The following is a 19,095-nucleotide window of genomic DNA, read 5'->3' on the forward strand; positions in this document are numbered from 1 at the left end:
AGGGGCTTTAGACTGAGGGGCCAGAGGTCAAAGAAACCCGGAGGAAGAGACTCTGAGCTGGAGGTGGCGGAGCATCTGAGCTGGGAGACCCCGAGCCGCGTGCCACAATGAGCACCACTGTGTTCCCACAGCTGCTGCGGGCATCAGGCCAAGGGCTCCGAGGCGGGCCCTTCCTCCTTGCACACAGCATCAATGGACGCCTCTCGTGAGCTTGCCAGTCCACAGCAGTCACAGAGCATAGGGCGGGGAGACGGGAAGGGGGGCCTGTGCATCAGCAGGGGGGCTCCTGGCCCTCAGCCCCCAGCCCAGAAGAGGCCGTTTCAGGTGGTCATTTGCACTCCTCTCCTCTGTCACTGAGGCCCAGGGCAGATGGCACTCCACTCTTTCGACAGGGCCACCACAGCCCACAACATGAAGACTGGCCCACGGTCGCACCCCAGCATGGGCAGGGCATGGAGTGGAGCCTGGGGCCTGCTCGCACACCTCAAGATAGGAGCTGGAGCCCCGCGCCCCAAGCTCAACAGAGCACATGTCATTGTTGGCACCAGGGCACTGGTGTGAGGGCTGGGGCCCTACTCAGGGGAGGGGAACACAGTTCAGGAGTGAAGATTCTGTGGTCACGTCTGTTGCAAAGGACAACCCTTTCTAACTGGAACAGGATCTTCTGCTACGTCCTGATAATCGGAGAAATCGCTAGAATGACGACCTCAACGTCTGCTAGATGGACTCTAAGAAAGGACAAGCCCAGGTCCTGGCGGTAGGTCACGTATACTCACACTCCGCCAGGGAACACAGGCAGAACTTGTGAGCTACAGCAAGCGCACAATTAGCCATCAGTGAAGCACAGTGCAGCGGTGGGCATTTGGCATGGGGGCTGAGATCCGGTGGGGACCGCATCTCACAGCACAGTGCCTGGGTCTGAGTCCTGGCTCCACTCCCAATTCCAGCCGCTGCTCATGTGTGCTCTGGGGGGCAGCAGCAGGTCAGCTGCCCACAGAGCACACTGTCCTCAGGAGCAGCTGTGTCCAACACTGTGCACAGCGCACACGCTAAAGAGGTGTGTGGGGAGGAAAACTAGAATTTATAGTCAGACAAGACTATCAATTACTACATGGATACGACAGGTGAAGGGGGTGTTTGTCACAGAACTACACGCTAGTGGCAGTCACTGCAGGAGAATGAAGGGTCCCCTAGGACGCTTACACTCTCGGCGCCAGCGCTGAGCACTGGTGTGCCGGCCACCTCGCACTCTACCAGATGCCGCAGCAGGTGCTGGGAGCGGGGAGGAGGAGGAGGCCCAGCCCGCTGCGTGCTGGGCTGTCACTCAGAGATGGCCCTCCCTCTCCCAGGAATGCCTCCGGAAGCTCACTGAGCAGTCTGGGAGTCAAGTGCTGGTGAGCACAGCTGTCCAAGGCGTATGCACACATCCAGGACGGAGAGGGGGCCCAGGCTCCCTGACACCCTTTACGAGAAGTTGGGGAACAAGAAGCTATGGATTAGGAAGATTTTTAACGGAGCCCAGAGCACTGCAGGAGCCTGGGAAGCCTGGGCAAACGGCACCTTCCCGTCAGCACGTTCTCTTCTGGCGGAACGTGGAGCGGGCGAGATGTGGGCACCTGGTTGACCACAGAATCACGGGCACCACAGCAACGGGGCCATGCCCTGGACTCCCTTTCACTCCAATGTCTGACAGTGGTGGTGCTGCAGCTTGGCTCTCCTCTTTGGAGAGTCTGCCCTACTCTAGGCTGCATATTCGAACCCGAGGCCGGGAAGGGGATTCTGAGCTGGTGGACTCCGGCGAGTTGACAGACTCTCTCCATCGAGAGAGGAGACCGATAAGCATCTGGGCTTTGGAAGGAACTTTATGATGTTTGGATTTTGTGCTGGCACCAGGCTCTGAGTTTTAAGCCCTCTGCTGTCATATGGTGTGCAGCCGTTCCAAGAAAAACTCCATAAAATGAAAATACTTTATTGCCATGGCCTTTGCTTCCTTGAGATGCACACAAATACGGTAATCTCTCGCAACATTTAATTCAATTTAAGCTCAGTTCACCTTACAAAAAAATGAGTTCTGAACCTGCCCATTTCCCTATTTGAAAAGCCCCAGTCTCCTCTCTCTGTGGAGTCACTGTTGTGCTCGCTGTGTGCCAAACTGTTATTCACATACGTGAAAAGAAAGCTGGCGTCAAGTCCACATGAACTCAACTACTGGCAGCAGCAGCACTGCAGCTTGCCATTGAGAAGATCAGATTCCCAAGAAACTCCTCGAGCTGCAGCCAACATCCACAAACTAGATGAGAGAGCGAGAGCGAGCGAGAGAGACAGAGAGAATGAGAGAGAACGTGTGTGAGCGCCACGCACCTCTTTCAGCAGTGCTCTGTGCTCACGTAATAGCATCCTCTTACTCATTCATGTCACTCAGAGCTTAAAGAGTTCAGCTGGACACACAAACTGGCGCACTTCAAAGAGTTGTGCACAAGCGGAATTAAAAGGTGGGTTTATCTTGGTGTGAAGGGCAGTTTGCAATCCATGCACAGTCCTTTGTTCGTCATTTGCATTGTTTCTGAGTTGTATGAAGACTTCCTCACGCTCATCAAATACTACATGTGCATTAACAGGGGTAAGAGTGGATTGAGAATTATTTTTATTCAAGCCTGAGCTTGCACACTGCAAATGTCTTCCTTGTTTGCTCAACAAATGGCCTGATTCATAACTGCTCTGTGAGACTGCACCATGTTTGGGGGAGGGGCATTTTCTTCTTACACTTTTAATATGCTTTCCTTCTAAGGATTTTTATGATAAAAGTCTGATGTCTTATAGACTGTCTGGTCTTTGCACTCAGACTCAAACACGAAACCAAAGCAAGAGAGGAACTGACTTTGTCAACTCTGACGATTTTGAGTGGCTCGGTATGCCCAGAGTGGCTGAAAGCTGTGCTCCCCGCACCCCCAGGGGCAGCGCCCCTCCCTGACGAGACAGCCACGTGGCAGCCGTCTGAGGCCTGTGTCGTGCCTCATCTTCAGGAGCCTGCTCTTCGTCCACAGGGTGGAGGGGAGCTGGGGACTCGAGCGTGACTCTGGCTGAGAGCAGGCCATCATCCGAAACCCAGGTGGGCACTTTTACGCCTTTGTCGTACAAGGTGGGACACTTCTAAAAGACAGAGAGCTGCTTTGGGGAAACATGCAGGGAATTTTTTTTTAAGTTGTACTTTAGGTTTTCATATTCATTCTTAAAAGCTATCATCGGCTATTCCTGAGTCACTGGGGTACCACTGATGTGTACATATTCATGTCTCTAACAGGAGTGATGATCCCAGAACTCCATCTTCCTTGTCCGGCCCACAGGTTTGACATGTGATCTAGGCTTGGCCAATAACATGGTGCCATTTCTGTGACAACAGGACTAAGTCCAGGGCTTTATAACCCAGGTAGGACCAATGGGAGACAGATAAACACAAGGTACAAGGACAGGCGCTATTCCCACTGCTGCTCAGCCAGCAGAACGTCGCTGCTGATGGCCATGCTTCCTACACAGGGACAAGCCTGCCGGCCTCATCTCAGACTGGACCTGACACAGGCTCACAGACAAAGGCAGCCTGGGAGGCACTGGATCCCAGTTCCCAGCCCTAAGCCCACGTTCCCACAGCTCCTCCTTTTGTCCTATGTGCACTGCTGCTGACATTCCCGCTCTGTGAGCAAGACTCTGGCTTCTCTGCTTAGGCTGCGTAAAACGCGTCACAGCCGAGATCGCTGAGAGGCAGGGCCACCTTCACGGGGCATCGCGCCGGTCGCTGCTGCCTTCCTCACTGATCTGTGCACAAACCAGAGCGCTGAGCTCTCACACCTACTTCTATCAGTGGCATTTCATACCCATTCATACGTCAGGGAATACACGGGGAACTTTATACATGAGAAGGGGAAACACTCTCATGCTTGTGTGTTTTTTTTAAGAATTATATAAAAACACTTCTGTCCATTTAGCATTTCTCAGCACATGGAGAAACCTGACAATCCTTGCTGAATGCATCTATTCATTCCACGGTGTGTAGCCCCCAAATTCTTACCCTCATATTATCACCATCGTTCATCTACCGCATGGAACAAAAGAGGCCAAGAACGAGGCAGGAGGGGAGAGACGAAAAGCTCCCCCTGAGGGACGCGCTCGCTTCCTCCTGCCATGTGTTTACGTGCCGCCTCTCCCCCCCTTCAGCCAGAGCCCAGGATCTCAAAGACGCTGGCAGGTACAAACACGTTCCCTTTTAATTACACCACCCAACTGCTGCCATAACTGATTGCCAGTTCAATAATTACAATCAAGTGCCCATTGTGCCTAACAATCATTTAATGGCTGCAGCAGAGAGCCGCGATGGAGAGGCCTGGAAGGGCGCCAGGGTTTATGGCGGTTTGCTTAAAGGGAGAGAGAGTCCTAATCTGTATTTAAGATTAAAAGAAGCCTTTAATCCAGACGCTCAACATTAAACGATGGAGCGGAGTCCTGTTTTGATCAAAAGTTACTGCACGCATAAAAGAAAGTAACATAAATGTTCTTTCAGGAAAAAGCTTCAGTAAATTATATTAAGTAACTGTTTGTAACCATTTGCTTTGGGAAAAAAATGTACAAAAAAAAGAGACAAACATCTGATTTTCATTTCTGGACAAGAATACTCGGCTAAAATAAAATCAAGTAAGTAGGAACCGGTTTTATTTGATTTCTCAAACCAACAGTTCTCCATTGCTCCCACCTGCGCCGGCAGTCACCCCCTCCCCCCAACACGCCCTGCAGGCTGGGGCACGGAGCCCGGGAAGGGACTCAGATCCAGACACGGCCGACCAGGACAGGCTGGTAGATCTCAGCTCAGGAAACAGTAGTTCTCCTCGAAGGGGAAAACGGAAAAACAACAAACTCGCCACAGAAAACTCCAATAACGGGCGGCTCTGGCCGCCGCCGCCGGACGGGGTGTTTGGCTAACACACGAAGACGGCGATTCCTGGAACTGCAGCCATTTTCTGTGAACTGATCTGCGGCCTGGCCCCTGCTCAACACCGCAGCCTCCAGCTCCTGCCCCAGTGAATGCTGGGAGAAAACTACTGGCCACACAGCAAGCCTCCTCAGGGACGGAGTGGGAGGGACAGCAGAAGAACCAAGTGTCCCCGGAGGTGAGCACCGAGGTGGGCGCCCCAGGGTGCCGAGGCGCAGGCCCTGACCTCCGCGCTGCGGTCTGAGTTCTGTGCGCTGAGCTATGGGAGTGGTGCAAGGGGTTAAGCTGCCGTGAGTGACGCTGCCATCCCACAGCGGAGCGCGGGTTCCAGTCTCCGTGTCTCTGCTTCCAATCTCGCTTCTCGCACATGCACCTGGCAAGGCAGCAGAAGATGACCCAAATGCTTGGGCCCCTGCACCCACGTGGAAAACTAAGATGGAGGTCGGGCTCCTGGCTTCAGCCCTGCCCAGCCCCGGTTATTGCAGCCATTTGGGGAGTGAACCAGTGGATGGAAGATCTCTCTCTCTCTCTGTTATTCTTTTAAATAAATAAATAAATGTTTGAAGCAAAACAGAGGATCCTTCGTGTGTGTGTGTGGATATGGGTGGAGAACAAAACTGCATGGGGGCAGGTGGGGCGTCCACATTTGCCCCTTGCCCCAAGGCAAACGTTCAGGACAAAATAAACCACTCTGGTGCTGTTGAGACACCCCAGATACCCAGGTCCTGGGAGTGGAACATGAATAGAGAGATAGACACAGACTAACAGGTTAGGAAAAAGTGTCACCCGACCACCTGGGCTAGAGGACACAGATGGCGACAGATGATCCCAGGCCAGCTTGGCTTAAAACCACCCTAGGAGAAAATGCAGGAATTCGATTCTGACCACAAGATATCTTTCTGACGTTCTAGGTTAAGAGCATTAAGCCTCTCCTTCAGGGAGCTGGGTGGGAGGTGCAGCTGACCTCCTCGCCTGTGCCCTGCTGGGGTTTGCTCCCCGAGTCCTCTGTAGCCTTCACCCCAGTGGTACTCACACAGGAAGGATGCCTGTGGGTGCACGCTCCTAATACACATCCTCCCCTCCACGCCCCAAGTCGCTGTCAAACTCCAGAGCCCTCCTTGGCGTGCCTGGCCGGCCCCTACTCCACCTACCACACAAGCAGCTGTGTGTCCTCTCCTCACTGCTGAGGGCTTAGGGCCTGGGCACTGCCACCCTGGGGAGGGGTCGCTAACGAGAAGCCCAGCTGCAGGGGTTCCATGATGAGGGAATGTGCACAGTGAGTCCTTGGTGGACGGGTGCCATCACCGGCCGGGCACATGATAAGATCAGTAACAACGTAACTGACCTGGCTCACCACTCACCCCAGATGCCCTTGGTTCCACCTGTCCACACCCCAATCCACTGCCCACGGCACACCCTCCTCCTGCTCCGAAGGCAATGCAAGCCCATGGCTCAGGAGAGCCTGCCCCTCCTGCTGCCTCTCTCCGACCTCCTCTCCTACCACTCTCCCCACCTCGCAATGCTGCTGCCACGCAGGCTATGACCCTATCTTGTTCCTTGAACTGGCTGAGCCTGCTCTCCTCTGAGGTCTTTTGGGGAAATCTCACCTGCCCTGGGCTATTCCACCTGCCTCATTCTCAGGGACACCCTCATGGACTTTTAGTTTGCTTTAACTGTCCACCTCTGCCACCCCAGTTCATGCTACCCCAGCAACCCCCTGTAAGTCCTCACTGAGGTCCTCTCTAGCCAAAACAGCGACAGTGTCAGCCTCGTGAAAGCAGAGACCTTGGCTGGTCTGCCCTGACCGCTGTACCCCCACACCTGGAGAGAGGGCACATCACAGATACTGGACACTCCGCTGGACCCCCAGCACCCACATCCCAGCTGCACCACTGCCACCAGGCCCACTGCACACTCACTGAAGCCTCTGCTGACCTGAATTCAGCCAAGTGGCCTCTGTCCTGATGAACATTTCCTCCAGCCACTGTCCTGCCAAATCAGATGACAGCAGTCAGTTCCTGACTGGGACCTGTGCTTAGAGGGACTTGAGCGCTGACCCTGGGAGAACACTGGGCCTGAGCCCCCAGGCTTGATGAAACGGCACGATGGTTAATCTAAAGGCTAGTGGGATGTTGATTTTTCCACACAGCCCTGCACCTGCGGACGTTCCAAACTGCTCAGTGTACTGTCAGAGTGTGCGACACCCCCCGCACTGTATCAGGGTCCATGGGGCGCTCTGCACTTCCCCCAGCAAGCAGCTTAGGAAGGGACTCCGCCAGCTGCTCACACAGAATGAAGCCAGGTTTCACACCCTCTGCTCTCTGTCGGGCAGGCTCAACCCCGACTCTTTGTCCCCACATCCTGTACCCCCTAAAAGTCTTCTCTAACTAGCTGCCTCTGCTCCTTCTTTGAATCCTAAAATCCTAAAACCTAACAAAACCATGCAAACATATCTAGGGCTCTCACATGTTTTGGGTTCAAACCAAGTCTGAGGTCACACAGACGCTAAATTCAAAGGAAAAACCAAAAGCAGTGAAGGGGCAGACAGTGCATCCGTGCAGGGTGACCTCTAGAGTAAGTTCCTGAGGTGTGCATTGCGCAACAGGTTACGCCGCCGCCTGTGTCCCATACTGTAGCGCTGGTTGGAGTCGCAGCAGCTCTGCTTCTCATTCAGCTTCCTGCTAACGCACCTGGGAAGACAGCAGATGGCGGCTCACGTGCTTGCACCCCTGTTCCCGACGTGGGAGCCCAAATTAAATTCCAGGCTCCTGGGTTCAGCTGGGCCCAGCCCCGACAGTTGTAACCATTTGGGGACTGAACCAGTGCATGGAAGATCTGTCTCTCTATCTCATTCTCTTTCTCCGATGCTCTGGCTTTCAAATAATAAAATATAGAAAAAAGTCATGATTTGTGTGTGTGTGTGTGTGTGTGCACATACACATATGCAGAAACGGTGTGTTATCTTTTTAGCTCTATTTTTCAGTGAACTTTCTGAAGTACTGTCCTATTTCCAGGCAGGTTCACATGGATGCAGAGTAGAACCTGGAGGCAGAATTCACCGTTCTCTGAACTGTAACAGCACAATAAACTACATAACATCGCCCACAGCCACCGGCAATACCTTTGTCTTGTGACACGTGTCAGTCTCATCCCCGGGACTTAGGTCACAAAGTCCAGCTCCTACGCTTCAGAATCTTCAAGCTTTAGCCCAGCACGCCGGGAAGTAAATCCCAGGTTCTCCATCTATCCTGAGACCTTTGTTAAATTTCATCTCCCCTCTTAGCCTTCATCTGCGCGTCTTTCAAGTGGTGACAATGACAGCCTTGCTGCAAAGGGATGAGAAATAAATGGGCCAGTTTAAAGGGAAGGCCCTTCCGTGCCCTTTTCAGGAAACAGACACTCAGTGCACACTGGGAAGCAAGTGTGCCAACAGCCGCATGAAAAACCCAACTGTGGACTGCAAGGAAAGAAACAAGGGCAAGCGTGCCACGGTGTTCATGACTGCTCCCCAAACAGGGGCAGCGGCACCGTGTTTTATGGCTCGGTCAGAGCAACAGGTGGGAGCTGGGGCCGAATGTCACAAAGCGACTGCCGAACCTTGGGAACCCAAGGTCGACCACACGGGCCAAGCTGAGGGAAGGCGTGTCGCTGCGAATGGTATTTGCTTTAAATTTACACAGTGTCAGAGAACTCAGGACAGGACTTAAGCTTGAAAACTACCGGGAACTTAAGTACTCACTGATGTCATCAGAAACATGCATCCTCGCCGAAAACTTGTGTGAGAACAGCCGCATCTGGACCTGGGGCTCCCACACCAACACGGGAGTGTGGCAGGGGTGCAGAGGGAGAGCCCAGCCACCTGCCCGGACCCACCACACCATTTAGCTCTGGGGAGCAGGAGAGGCAGCGGCAACAAGGGGAGGGAGGCAACCCAGTGCACAGGTATCGCTCTGCTGGCCAGGGCCTGTGATAACCACCCCACTTCCCCAATTTTTCTACAATCTCTCCCTCGCTCTCAGGTTATATGACTTGGAAGGGGCTCTAGCACCCCATTCCCACTTGAAATGGGAACGTGCTCCAGATCGGGCCGGGAGTGAGCGCTGCAGGGCCCCTGAACCCAACACAGCGGCTGGGTCCCCAGTGGACCAGTGAAGCAGTGCCAACAAGTGCCACTGGGAACAAGGCTCTCTCCATGGTAGCCGCTGAGCCTGGGGACATGAGCCTGGGGCCACCAGCTACTGTCCTGCTCTCCCGAGCCAAGAGTCTGCTTGAGAGAGATGCAATTCAGCAAAGAGCCAGCTAGGAGAAGGAGACAGCACAGCTAACGCGTTCTAACAACCCAACGAGCGATCCGGCCGAGAGCCGTTCAGGTCCTCGAGCAAACACACTCCCACGTTTGTTTACCTCTGTTGGGACTGGTGTCCCACTTCCAGCCCAAGGAGTTCACTCAAACATCTTGCTGAATCTAACCCTAAAGGCATTATCCGAGAAGGCAGCTGGCGAAGCACCTGCCAGAATTCCCCGTTCTGAAGAGACAGAGCTGGGCTAGGTAAGACACTGGGGCACACCCACAGCTGCTGAATATGCACGCTGCGCCCGGGTCTGCTGCTTCATCTCCCCACAGCAGCCCTGATCGTTCAAGCACTGTCCACACGTCCAGGTGTCCTGCCAGGTGCAAGGACATGTAACAACAGCAGGCAACTTCTTCTCCAGGTGCTCACGATGAGGAGGCGGCAGGGCTTCAGGAGGGACCAAGTCCTGAAGGCTGAGAGGTCAAGTGCCCAGCAGGGAGAGCAGGTGTGAGGGGCGGGCAGCAGGCAGGACTTGGCCAGTGTGGTGAGGACCAGCGCGAGACGCAAGCTGAGGCAGGCGGCAAAAGGTGTCTGTGGCTGCCGCAGAAACAGGTGAGGTCAACGAGCCTTTGGAAGTCCCTGAGGGACAGACTCAGACCTGTGGACCCCAGGGAGGCCAAGCTGCAGGGGACACAGCTGAGGTCAGACCCGCTGTGGCCTGCTCCAGGCGTGGGAAGTGGTGGCAGTGGGACGGAGAAAAGCCCTGTCTGAGTGGGGAAGGTGCCGGACACGAATGTCGTGCAGCTGATCGGGGAAGAATCCTGGTCAAGGACGGGACTGCCTGCCCCGTGACGGAGAAAGAGTGAACAAGGGCAATACAGCACTGTGCCAGACTCTGCGTCCCAGTGACCTTGTGGGAAGGTCCCCTCGGCTCCCCACGTAACGCCACCATACACGTCTTCACACCTGATCACTGACCAACTCCATGGGGCCTCAGCTTCTCCATCTGCAGAATGGGAATGCTGACACGCACCACATCGGGACAGGGACAGGATTCAGCACGACCAATTCATGGCCAACGTCGGCAAGAAGCCACCACATGCGTGCTCGCGTGAGACCACGTGCACCGCCTAGAAACAGGGCCACACCCACACCCAGCTGTGGCTTCTTCCAGGTCCTGCAGTCCGTCTCATTCTGGCACTTCCCTGGGGAGGTAAGGCACACGGACACACGGTCTCTACAACCCTGCAGTGACCGGGCTGCTCCCCCGTGTGAAGTGCGGCCCGAGCTGCGAAGGCCGAGGGTAGACCCCTGCCCCTGGAGTGCCAGCACATCTGGGACGAAAAGGCAGATGACCGGCGGGGTGGTTCTGGATGTCTCTGTGGAGCTTCCAAGTGCCCGCTTGGACCAGGCCGTCTGCTGCTGACAAGTCAGGACCTGGCTACGCAGGCCTGGCTAATTGTCTGTGCTAATGAGCAAACTCGAGCAGAGCTGGGAGAGCCACAACACAGAAACCCAACAAGACTGGGCAGCTGCACACTGCTTCAGCATTTCTGTGGCCAACCCACGCACACAGGGCCTGGAGGGCCAGCAGGGCAAGCGTGCAGTGTCTATTACGTCCACTTGGTAATGGTTCCAAGCCTATTTTAAACCAGAGATGCTATCTGTCGAGAGCGTGAAGAAAACTGAGCCTTCCCGAGCTGCCCATGACACAAGGCTGTGCAGTCTTCCGCAAGCAGTCCCTGGGTGTACAGGAACCCCTCCCTCAAGTCCCCAAAGCCCCTTGAGAGGATGAGGGAGGACAGCCAAGCACTCCTCATGTTCTCTGTGTCACAGCTCAGTGTTGTGAGTGCCACCACACTGCAGGGAAGCTATGGAACGAGACCCTCAAAGCCCAGCACTGGTCCCGAGTGCCCAGCGCCTAACTTCACGTGGAGAGGAAACCCCGGGAATCAGAGTGATGTCCAAGGGGCTAGGTAAGAGACGTCGGCCAGGAGACGCCGGGGCCCAGGGCTGGCCGGGCGGGCAGGCCGGGAGGACGCAGGCCCTGGGGAAGGCTGGAGCAGGTCCGTGTTCTGCCACTCGGCTCTGCTCTCGGCCTCCACTTACGCACAGGCTGCAGATTCCTCGGGTGATCTGTACCACATCCAAATGGTTAAAAATAATTTGCTAAATACCTTCCTAGATAAATTGAAACCCAAGACCTTCTTGAGCTCTGTCCAGCCGTACCTCAAAGGGCGAGCCGGGCTCAAAGTCAAGATCTTTCCCAGCTGAACGCCTGAGTCAGACTTCTGATGTCACACGTCGCACAGTGCCATCCAAGGCTGAGTAAGCACCTTTGGGAAACAGAAGCTCAACTGTAAAAACGCGGGTATTTCCAAACGCCCAGGTTCTAGCTCAGCTACTGTACATAAATACAGCCACGACGCTCGGGGAGTTTTTTTTTTTTTTCCTAAGTCTGTATTAAGTCAGCACTTAAGATGTCGAAGGTCAAAGGCATAAACAACAACAGCGTGCCGGTCACTGCCTTCGGGAGACTCTGTCCTCCTGGAGGTTACGTCTGAGAAGGGGCTGGGGTGGGGGACAGACAAGCACACAAAAACACAAACACGTAATCTCAAATCGCAGAAGGTGCCACACAGAAAACAAAACGGGAGGAGGTGGGTACAGCCGGGTTGAGGTTCTCTTTCCCGTCCGTTTTGAGGATGAATAAACTGAGGCCAGCAGGCGAGGTGTGTTGCTGCAGGCTTCACAGTGGTAGGGGGTCCATTTCCGCTCAGGTCTGAAGCCACAGCTAAGCCCACCCCCACCCTGTGCTGTCTCAGCTGCCAGGGAAAACAAACCACCTGTGAAAATACCCTGAGCGCTCACAATGACTTCAAAAGCTCCTCCTTTGAGAACATCCGCAAAACTGACGTCCCTGAACTCAGATCTGTGAGTCTGACGCAGACGCACCCCGCAAACACGACATTTAGCACGCTTCAGCCCCCCACACGACCCTCTGAGACGGGGACCCCGTCCCGGTGTCTCGGCTCAGCGAGGCTAAGCGGCCTGCCGCAAATCGCAGGAGCCGCGATCCGGGCCACATGCCTGAGTGCGCTGCTTTTTCCATTACACCACGCTGCCTTCCAAAAGACTCCCCAAGGAGCTACATTTCTCTCCCACTGGGAGACGAGGCAGTAACTAACTTGGCAGCGGCGACAGAAGTGAGTGACTGTTTTGTGTCTCTGCCAGGCAAGTATTCATGCCCTTTGCAGTGTGACTTGGACACAAAACCCAACCGATCTTCGGCAACTAAGCGTTCTCGAATCTGCGGAGGAATTTTCTCACCTTTGCCGTATGGGGTCCAAAATTAAAAGGGGAAAAACATATTTATGTCTCATCCAGAATTCAAAAAGTAATAAATCCTTCATGCCCCTGGCAAGCTCCTCTAATCCACTGTAATCATGTTTCCTTGTATAACAAGTCTTGTGATGTCTGTGGCAGCTTCTCACTAGGGTAACGCAGCCGCGTGTTGGAGTTCAGCTGCCTGCGCCTGGGGGATTATTCCATTTTCCACATTAGGAGTAAGCCGCAGACTTTAGGGTCTACAACGGAGCCAACATGCTGACTAGAATCCAGATGCCCCAAACATAATCAGAGCTAAATGTGACTGCCCTCTGCGAAGACGACGCAGAGAACGCACCAAGCTTGCGGACGCTGCTCCCAAGAGCAGAGCTGTGAACAGAGCCGTGAACAGAGCCGGCATGATCCCTGCCACACTGAGGCCATTACAGCCGGCTCGAGACTTCCCAGTGAGCTCCCCTTCTTTCTGTTTCCGGCCAAACATCCCGGGGGAGAGGGAGGCGCTGCAGGCTCATTTCAGCGAGCCAAGTTGCCACTTAGTTCTAGAACTTTCCTGAGGTATCCTTTCAAACACACACACATACACAAAAATGATTTAGCTTTTCAGGGAGTCATCTAATAAAAAATTACTTTCTTTTATGGACAATCATTTTTATTAGTTATTAAAACAACTAAACTTACTGAACCATGAAACACATTAACAGGAGACCAATGAGTTCCGTGGTTGTTGTTATGATATGATGATAACAGGCGTGACAGTCACCAAGTGCTTGCCACATGATACGCCTGGAACTTTGGCAAATGCTTTAATTACATTATTTTATTTAATTCTGATATAACCCAACATGCTTGTTATTTCCATTAGACAGTAATGGAGCGCATTCTCGGGTGATTCTGCACCTGCCGGAGGATGCTAGCAGTGAGCTGGGATTTGACGTAAGGGGGTGCAATGGTTTGGATACGGCTGAGGTTTCTGGGGCCGCAGGCTTGATCCTGGCGTGGTCAGGTGAGAGGCCCTTTAAGAGGCGGGAGCAGTGCAAGGTGGTTAGGTCACCACTGAGTACTGCTCTGGGAAGAGGACTCTGGTCAGCTCCCCCGAGGGAGCAGACTGTCTGAGTGACACACAGCAGGCCTGGCCCCTGCATCTCCTTGGCTCCCTGTCCCTCCCTAGGACTCCTTCCTTACAGGCTTCTTTCTTTTTTTTAAAGATTGATTTATTTATTTGAAAGAGTTGCACAGAAAGAGGATAGGCAGAGAGAGAGAGAGAGAGGGAGGGAGGGAGGGAGGGAGGGAGTCTTCCATCCACTGGTTCACTCCCCAAATGGCAGCAACAGCCAGAGCAGGGATGATCTGAAGCCAGGAGCTTCCTCCGGGTCTCCCACAAGGGTACAGGGGCCCAAACACTTCGGCCCCATCTTCCACTGCTTTCCCAGGCCATAAGCAGAAAGCTGGATTGGAAGAGCAGCAGCCAAGACACAACCCTGCGCCTATAGAGGATTTAGTGCCAGAGGCAGAGGCTTAGCCTACTACGCCACAGCACCAGCCCCTGCAGGTGGGAGATTAATGCACTGTGCCCCAGCACCTGCCTTACTCTACACTCCTTTGTGGCTTTGCCCCCTGACCAACTGGCCAGCCCTGAAACAAGCAACAGACCCCATGTGGCCTGCAGTGTTAAATATGAGAAGCCAGAGGATGTGTGGAAATTGTAGCTGGCCCACGGCTGCGGATGAACTTTCCTTCCATTGCACGCGCTGCTCTGGTGTCCTCAGTCACCTGTGCCCACTTCCAGTGGGTCCTGAACGACTCAGGAGTGGTGCACGGAACGAAGGGTGAGCACAGGAGAGGACGAGAAGCAGTGGGCTGGGAGGCCCTGAGAGACGTCTCATCCAGGGCAAGGAAAAGCCCACTCTTGGCTTGGGCTTCTTCATGAGGCTGGAGTCCAGGAGGCCGTGGAAAGCATCTGACCTCTGCACTGAGCCATGGACTTCATGCAACACTCCACACGGGCAGGAAAGAGAGGCCGCAGTTCCCACCTCCCATGACCGTGGAAGCAGGTATGTAGCAGACCTGGGAAATAGGGGAGTCTGAGTAAGGCAAGGGCCAGGGCTCCTGTTCTGCATATCATGCTGTCTGCCCACCTATAAAGCCCTTTCTCAACCTGGAGGAAATGGGTAGATTCCTGGATATATAAACCAAAAGCAATTAACAGACTCAATGCTATACCAATCAAAATACCAAGGACATTCTTTCAGATCTAGAAGGAAAATGATGCTGAAATTCACATGGAAATGCAGGAGACCTGAAGATTGCTAAAGCAATCTTATACAACAAAAACAAAGCTGGAGGCAACACTATACCAGATGTCAAGACATACTACAGGGCAGTTACAATCAAAATAGCCTGGCACGGGTACAAAAACAGATGGATAGACCAATGGAACAGAATAGAAACACCAAGAATCAACCCAAGCATCTACAACCAATTCATCTTTGACAAAGGAGCTAAAATCAATCCCTGGAGCAAGGACAGTCTCCTCAACAAATGGTGCTGGGAAAACTGGATCTCCACATGCAGAAGCAGGAAGCAGGACCCCTACCTCACACCTTACACAAAAATCCACGCAAAATGGATTAATGACCTAAATCTAGGACCCAATACCATCAAATTATTAGAGAACATTGGGGAAACCATGCAAGACATCAGCACCAGCAAAGAGTTCTTGGCAAAGACCCCAGAGGCAAAGGCAGTCAAAGCCTGACAAATAGGATTACGTCAAATTGAGAAGCTTCTGTACTGCAAAAGAAACACTCAGCAAAGTGAAGAGGCAACTGACAGAATGGGAGAAATTATCTCCCAACTATGCAACTGATAAAGTTAATAACCAGAATATATAAAGAGATCAAGAAACTCCACCACAACAAAACAAACAACCCAGTTAAGAAATGGCAAAGGACTTAAACAGGCATTTTTCAAAAGAGGAAATTCAAATGGCTAACAGACACATGAAAAAATGTTCAGGATCATTAACCATCAGGAAATACAGATCAAAACCACAATGAGGTTTCACCTTACCCCGGTAGAATGGCTTTCATACAAAAATCAACAAACAAGAAATGCTGGCAAGGATGTGGGGGAAAAGGTACCTTTATCCACTGTTGGTAGGAATGTAAACTGGTGCAGCCACTGTGGAAGACAGTATGGAGATACCTCAGAAATCTGAATACAGACCTACCATATGACCCAGCCATCCCGCTCCTGGGAATTCACCCAAAAGAAATGAAATCAGCGTATGAAAGAGTTACCTGTACCCCCATGTTACTGCAGCTCAATTCACAATAGCTAAGACATGCAATCAACCCAAATGCCCATCAACTGAGGACTGGATAAGGAAATTATGGGATATGTACACCATGAAATACTATATAGTGCTAAAAAAAAAAACCACACACACACAAAATCCGGTCCTTTGCAACAAAATGGATCAAACTAGAAAACATCATACTTAGTGAAACAAGCCAGTCCCAAAAGGCCAAACACCGTATGTTCTCCACGACCTGTGATAACTAACGGAGAACCTAAAAAAGCAATCTATAGATGTGAAACTGACACTTTGAGAAGCAATGACTTGGAACAACCCTTGTTTTGACTGTTGAGGAACGGTTTTTTTCATAGTATTTGTTGAACTCTTAACATAGAGTTAATCAAATATGTATAAAGTTAATTAAAAATAGATCTTAGTAAAAAATAAGAAAGGAAATAGGAGAGGGAGGAGGAAGAGGAGTAGGAGAGTAGGTGCTGTGGGAAGAATCACCATGTTCCTAAAGTTTTAATGAAATGCATGAAGTTTGTATTCCTTAAATTAAAAGCTTCTGTAGGGAAAAATTAAAAATAAAAGCAATGGAATGGGGGAAAAATCCCACCCAGCCTTATTTAAGGTATAACTAGAAAAAAAAAACAAAAACAAAAACAAAAAATAAAACCACTCTTTCTAGTTGGGCAGAGACTGCCAAAGGGCGGGGGAGGCCAGCCAGTTCCTGGAGACGGCAAAGGCCCAGCCTGCAGCCATCTTGGATACCCAAACTCACCAGCCAGAGCCACACTTCTATCTGGCCTAAACACCCAGGAGGTGGTGCTGTTCTGCCTTACCCATCCCCATGGCCAGGCATCAGACAACTGGAAACCACACCTGTAGCCTAGAAGCCCCTAAAATCCAAGGCCGGGCCAGCATGATGGCGTAGCAGGCTGAGCCACCAATGGCGATGCTGGCGTGCCATACTGGAGCACTGGCTCCAGTTCCAGCTGCTTGGTTTCCACTCTAGCTCCTGCTACTGTGACTCGGAAAGCAGAAGATGACCTGAATGCCTAGGACTCCTGGCTTCACCTTGGGCCAGGCCCAGCCCTTGGAGCCATTTGGGGAGTAAACTAGTAGGTGGAAGATCTTTGTGTGTCTCTGTCTCTGTAACTCTTTCAAATGAACAAAATAAATCTTAAAAAAAAAAAAAAGGAAGCCACTGATTTCGTCAGCCTAGCCAACCTGCTTTACCTTGACATTCCAAGGAGAACCCCAACAGAGGCCTGGAGCTAAACCCGCCTGCTCCAACCCTCTGTCTCCTGGCCACCCTGGCGGCTTTCCCCGCATGGCCCTGGGTGCAGGTCATGCCTACTCTGCTTCTAGAACTTGAGAGCATCATCAGCTTTGCCTGCTGAGCCTCTCCTGTCCCCCCTCTTACAGCTGGGCCCTTACAAGGGGGAGGGCAGGTCCTGACCCCGCGTGCAGACGGAGGCAGCAGGGGCTCGCCAGCGGCACTTGGAGGCACTGGCCTCTCGTCAGCAACAGAAGCCTTCAGAACCAGGGCTCCCCGAGTTATCTGGGGCTGCTCCTCAGACTGAGACCCCCATCCTGAAGAGGAGGACCCCGGGCAAGACGATCTCCCGAGTGTCTGCAGCTGCCATGCTTTGTTTCTAGGTGCTTCAACACGGGCTAACGCTTCCCCGCCGTCTCCCAGCCATGGAGCAGGACCCTCCTCCTCAGCACTGCAGAGTGCAGGTGCGGCTCAGAGAGTCAGTGCCTGCCTCTCGGCCTGCTCACCTCCCCGTGGGAGCTGAGACACAGCCTGAGTGTGTGCTGCGGAAGGGGACCCTGGAAGCCCGTCCTCACAGGGCACGGGAAGGGACGAGGTCTGACCGCTCTTAGTGAGGAGTTCTTCACCAGCACGAGGGCGAGGCTGCCTCTGGACACAGGGCCTTCGTCCGTTTCTGCACCGCCGGAGCAGCGCACACGTTCGTGTCTGAACACACCTGCTCCCGAGACAACAGCGCCAGCCCACGCACGCAGGCCGGTCCTCACCTCCCTCCTCAGGCCCCATCTCCCCGCACACACTTGTCGGGTCGCAGTCAGACCCTACCGGAGGCCAGCTCCCGAACAACTTTAATTTCAGTTTCCCAGCCCCAGCTCTGCCATTTCTGATGCCAATCACTGCTCCCTTCGCTTTCAGATCCTTGTACATAACACGCTTCCCTAAGGACACTGGACGGCCTCAGATAAACGCTGGCATGGCCCGCCCTCACGCTCCATCTGCACAGTGTGGTCCTCCTCACCGCTCACCTGCTCAGACACTGGCTCATCAGGACACACTGGCTGCACTCCCCTTGCTGGGTGTGTCACTGCCTCAACACTCCGAAAGATGGCTGACTCAGAGTGGCACCGTACACACACACACACACACACACACACACACACGCTCTGAGTCGGACAGACACAAAAACCCCACGTGGCCCTCCAATCGCACCGTCAGAAGCTCCATGCACCCAGCAACAGGACACTTCCTGACCCGTCTGCCTGTCCCCGGCACAGACAGGGCTCTTGCCCTCGTGTTCCCACAGCACAGAAATCATTGCTTTAAATGACCGAGTCCCTGCTGGATTGAAGTCTAGGGCAGGGGCTTCATCTTACTCAGCTTTCTACTGTGCGTCTTGGGCAAAGTACGGATCCATTCAACTTCTGAAGAATGAATTAATGATTTCTGTGAATCCCCACACATGGTTCCCCCTGGATGGAGAGTAATCTGATGGGAAAATGAACCCAGGGGCTGCACGGTACAGAGGGAAGTCCTGAGCTTGAATCAGGCCCTGGCTGGCCAAGATGGCTCTGCAGCCACCCTCTGTCCTTGCCACAGCTCGTGTGGCTGCTGAGCACTTGAAACGTGGGTAGTCTCCCAGGAAGGAAGTTCCATCTTTGTCTGCATGAACTCAAACTTAAACTTGGATTGCCTCTTGTGGCTGCAGCACTGGGCAACACAGCCTTGCTCCCCTCTGCTGTGTGCTAACTGCCTGGTCAACTCCAGGAGAACTGACTCAGCAAATGCAGCCTGGGCGGCCTCTGCACTGTGGGACGCCGGGCGAGGGGGAAACACCACCCTGCAGGGAGCCAGAACTCAGGGCTGGAGAACAAGTGGACGGTTCCCACGGTCAGAAAGGTCA

The 19,095-nt window shown here is 53.2% G+C and overlaps 1 protein-coding gene and 1 long non-coding RNA gene across 10 annotated transcripts in view; one reads left to right on the top strand and one right to left on the bottom strand.

The window, feature by feature from the left end:
* LOC149124452 (uncharacterized) lies at positions 1 to 17,118 on the top strand. The gene is made up of 2 exons (XR_016215079.1): positions 1 to 5,156; positions 7,993 to 17,118. It is a non-coding gene; the product is annotated as an uncharacterized LOC149124452 (long non-coding RNA).
* The window catches only part of ATG7 (autophagy related 7), a 223,788-nt gene that overhangs the window by 47,117 nt on the left and 157,576 nt on the right, over positions 1 to 19,095 (bottom strand). For 2 of the 9 annotated variants that reach the window (XM_089306665.1, XM_089306664.1), the window contains exon 19: positions 13,246 to 14,682. The exons of the other annotated variants lie outside the window; for them this stretch is intronic. In XM_089306665.1, coding sequence (XP_089162791.1) covers positions 14,602 to 14,682 — 81 coding nt within the window. In that variant the 3' untranslated portion in view covers positions 13,246 to 14,601. Of the gene's footprint in view, positions 1 to 13,245; positions 14,683 to 19,095 lie in introns of those variants that run through there. 9 annotated transcript variants of the gene reach the window in all.

The sequence above is a fragment of the Oryctolagus cuniculus genome, chromosome 10, assembly GCF_051225735.1.
Source record: "Oryctolagus cuniculus isolate XC-2025 breed Fujian yellow rabbit chromosome 10, ASM5122573v1, whole genome shotgun sequence".
Lineage (NCBI taxonomy): Eukaryota > Metazoa > Chordata > Mammalia > Lagomorpha > Leporidae > Oryctolagus > Oryctolagus cuniculus.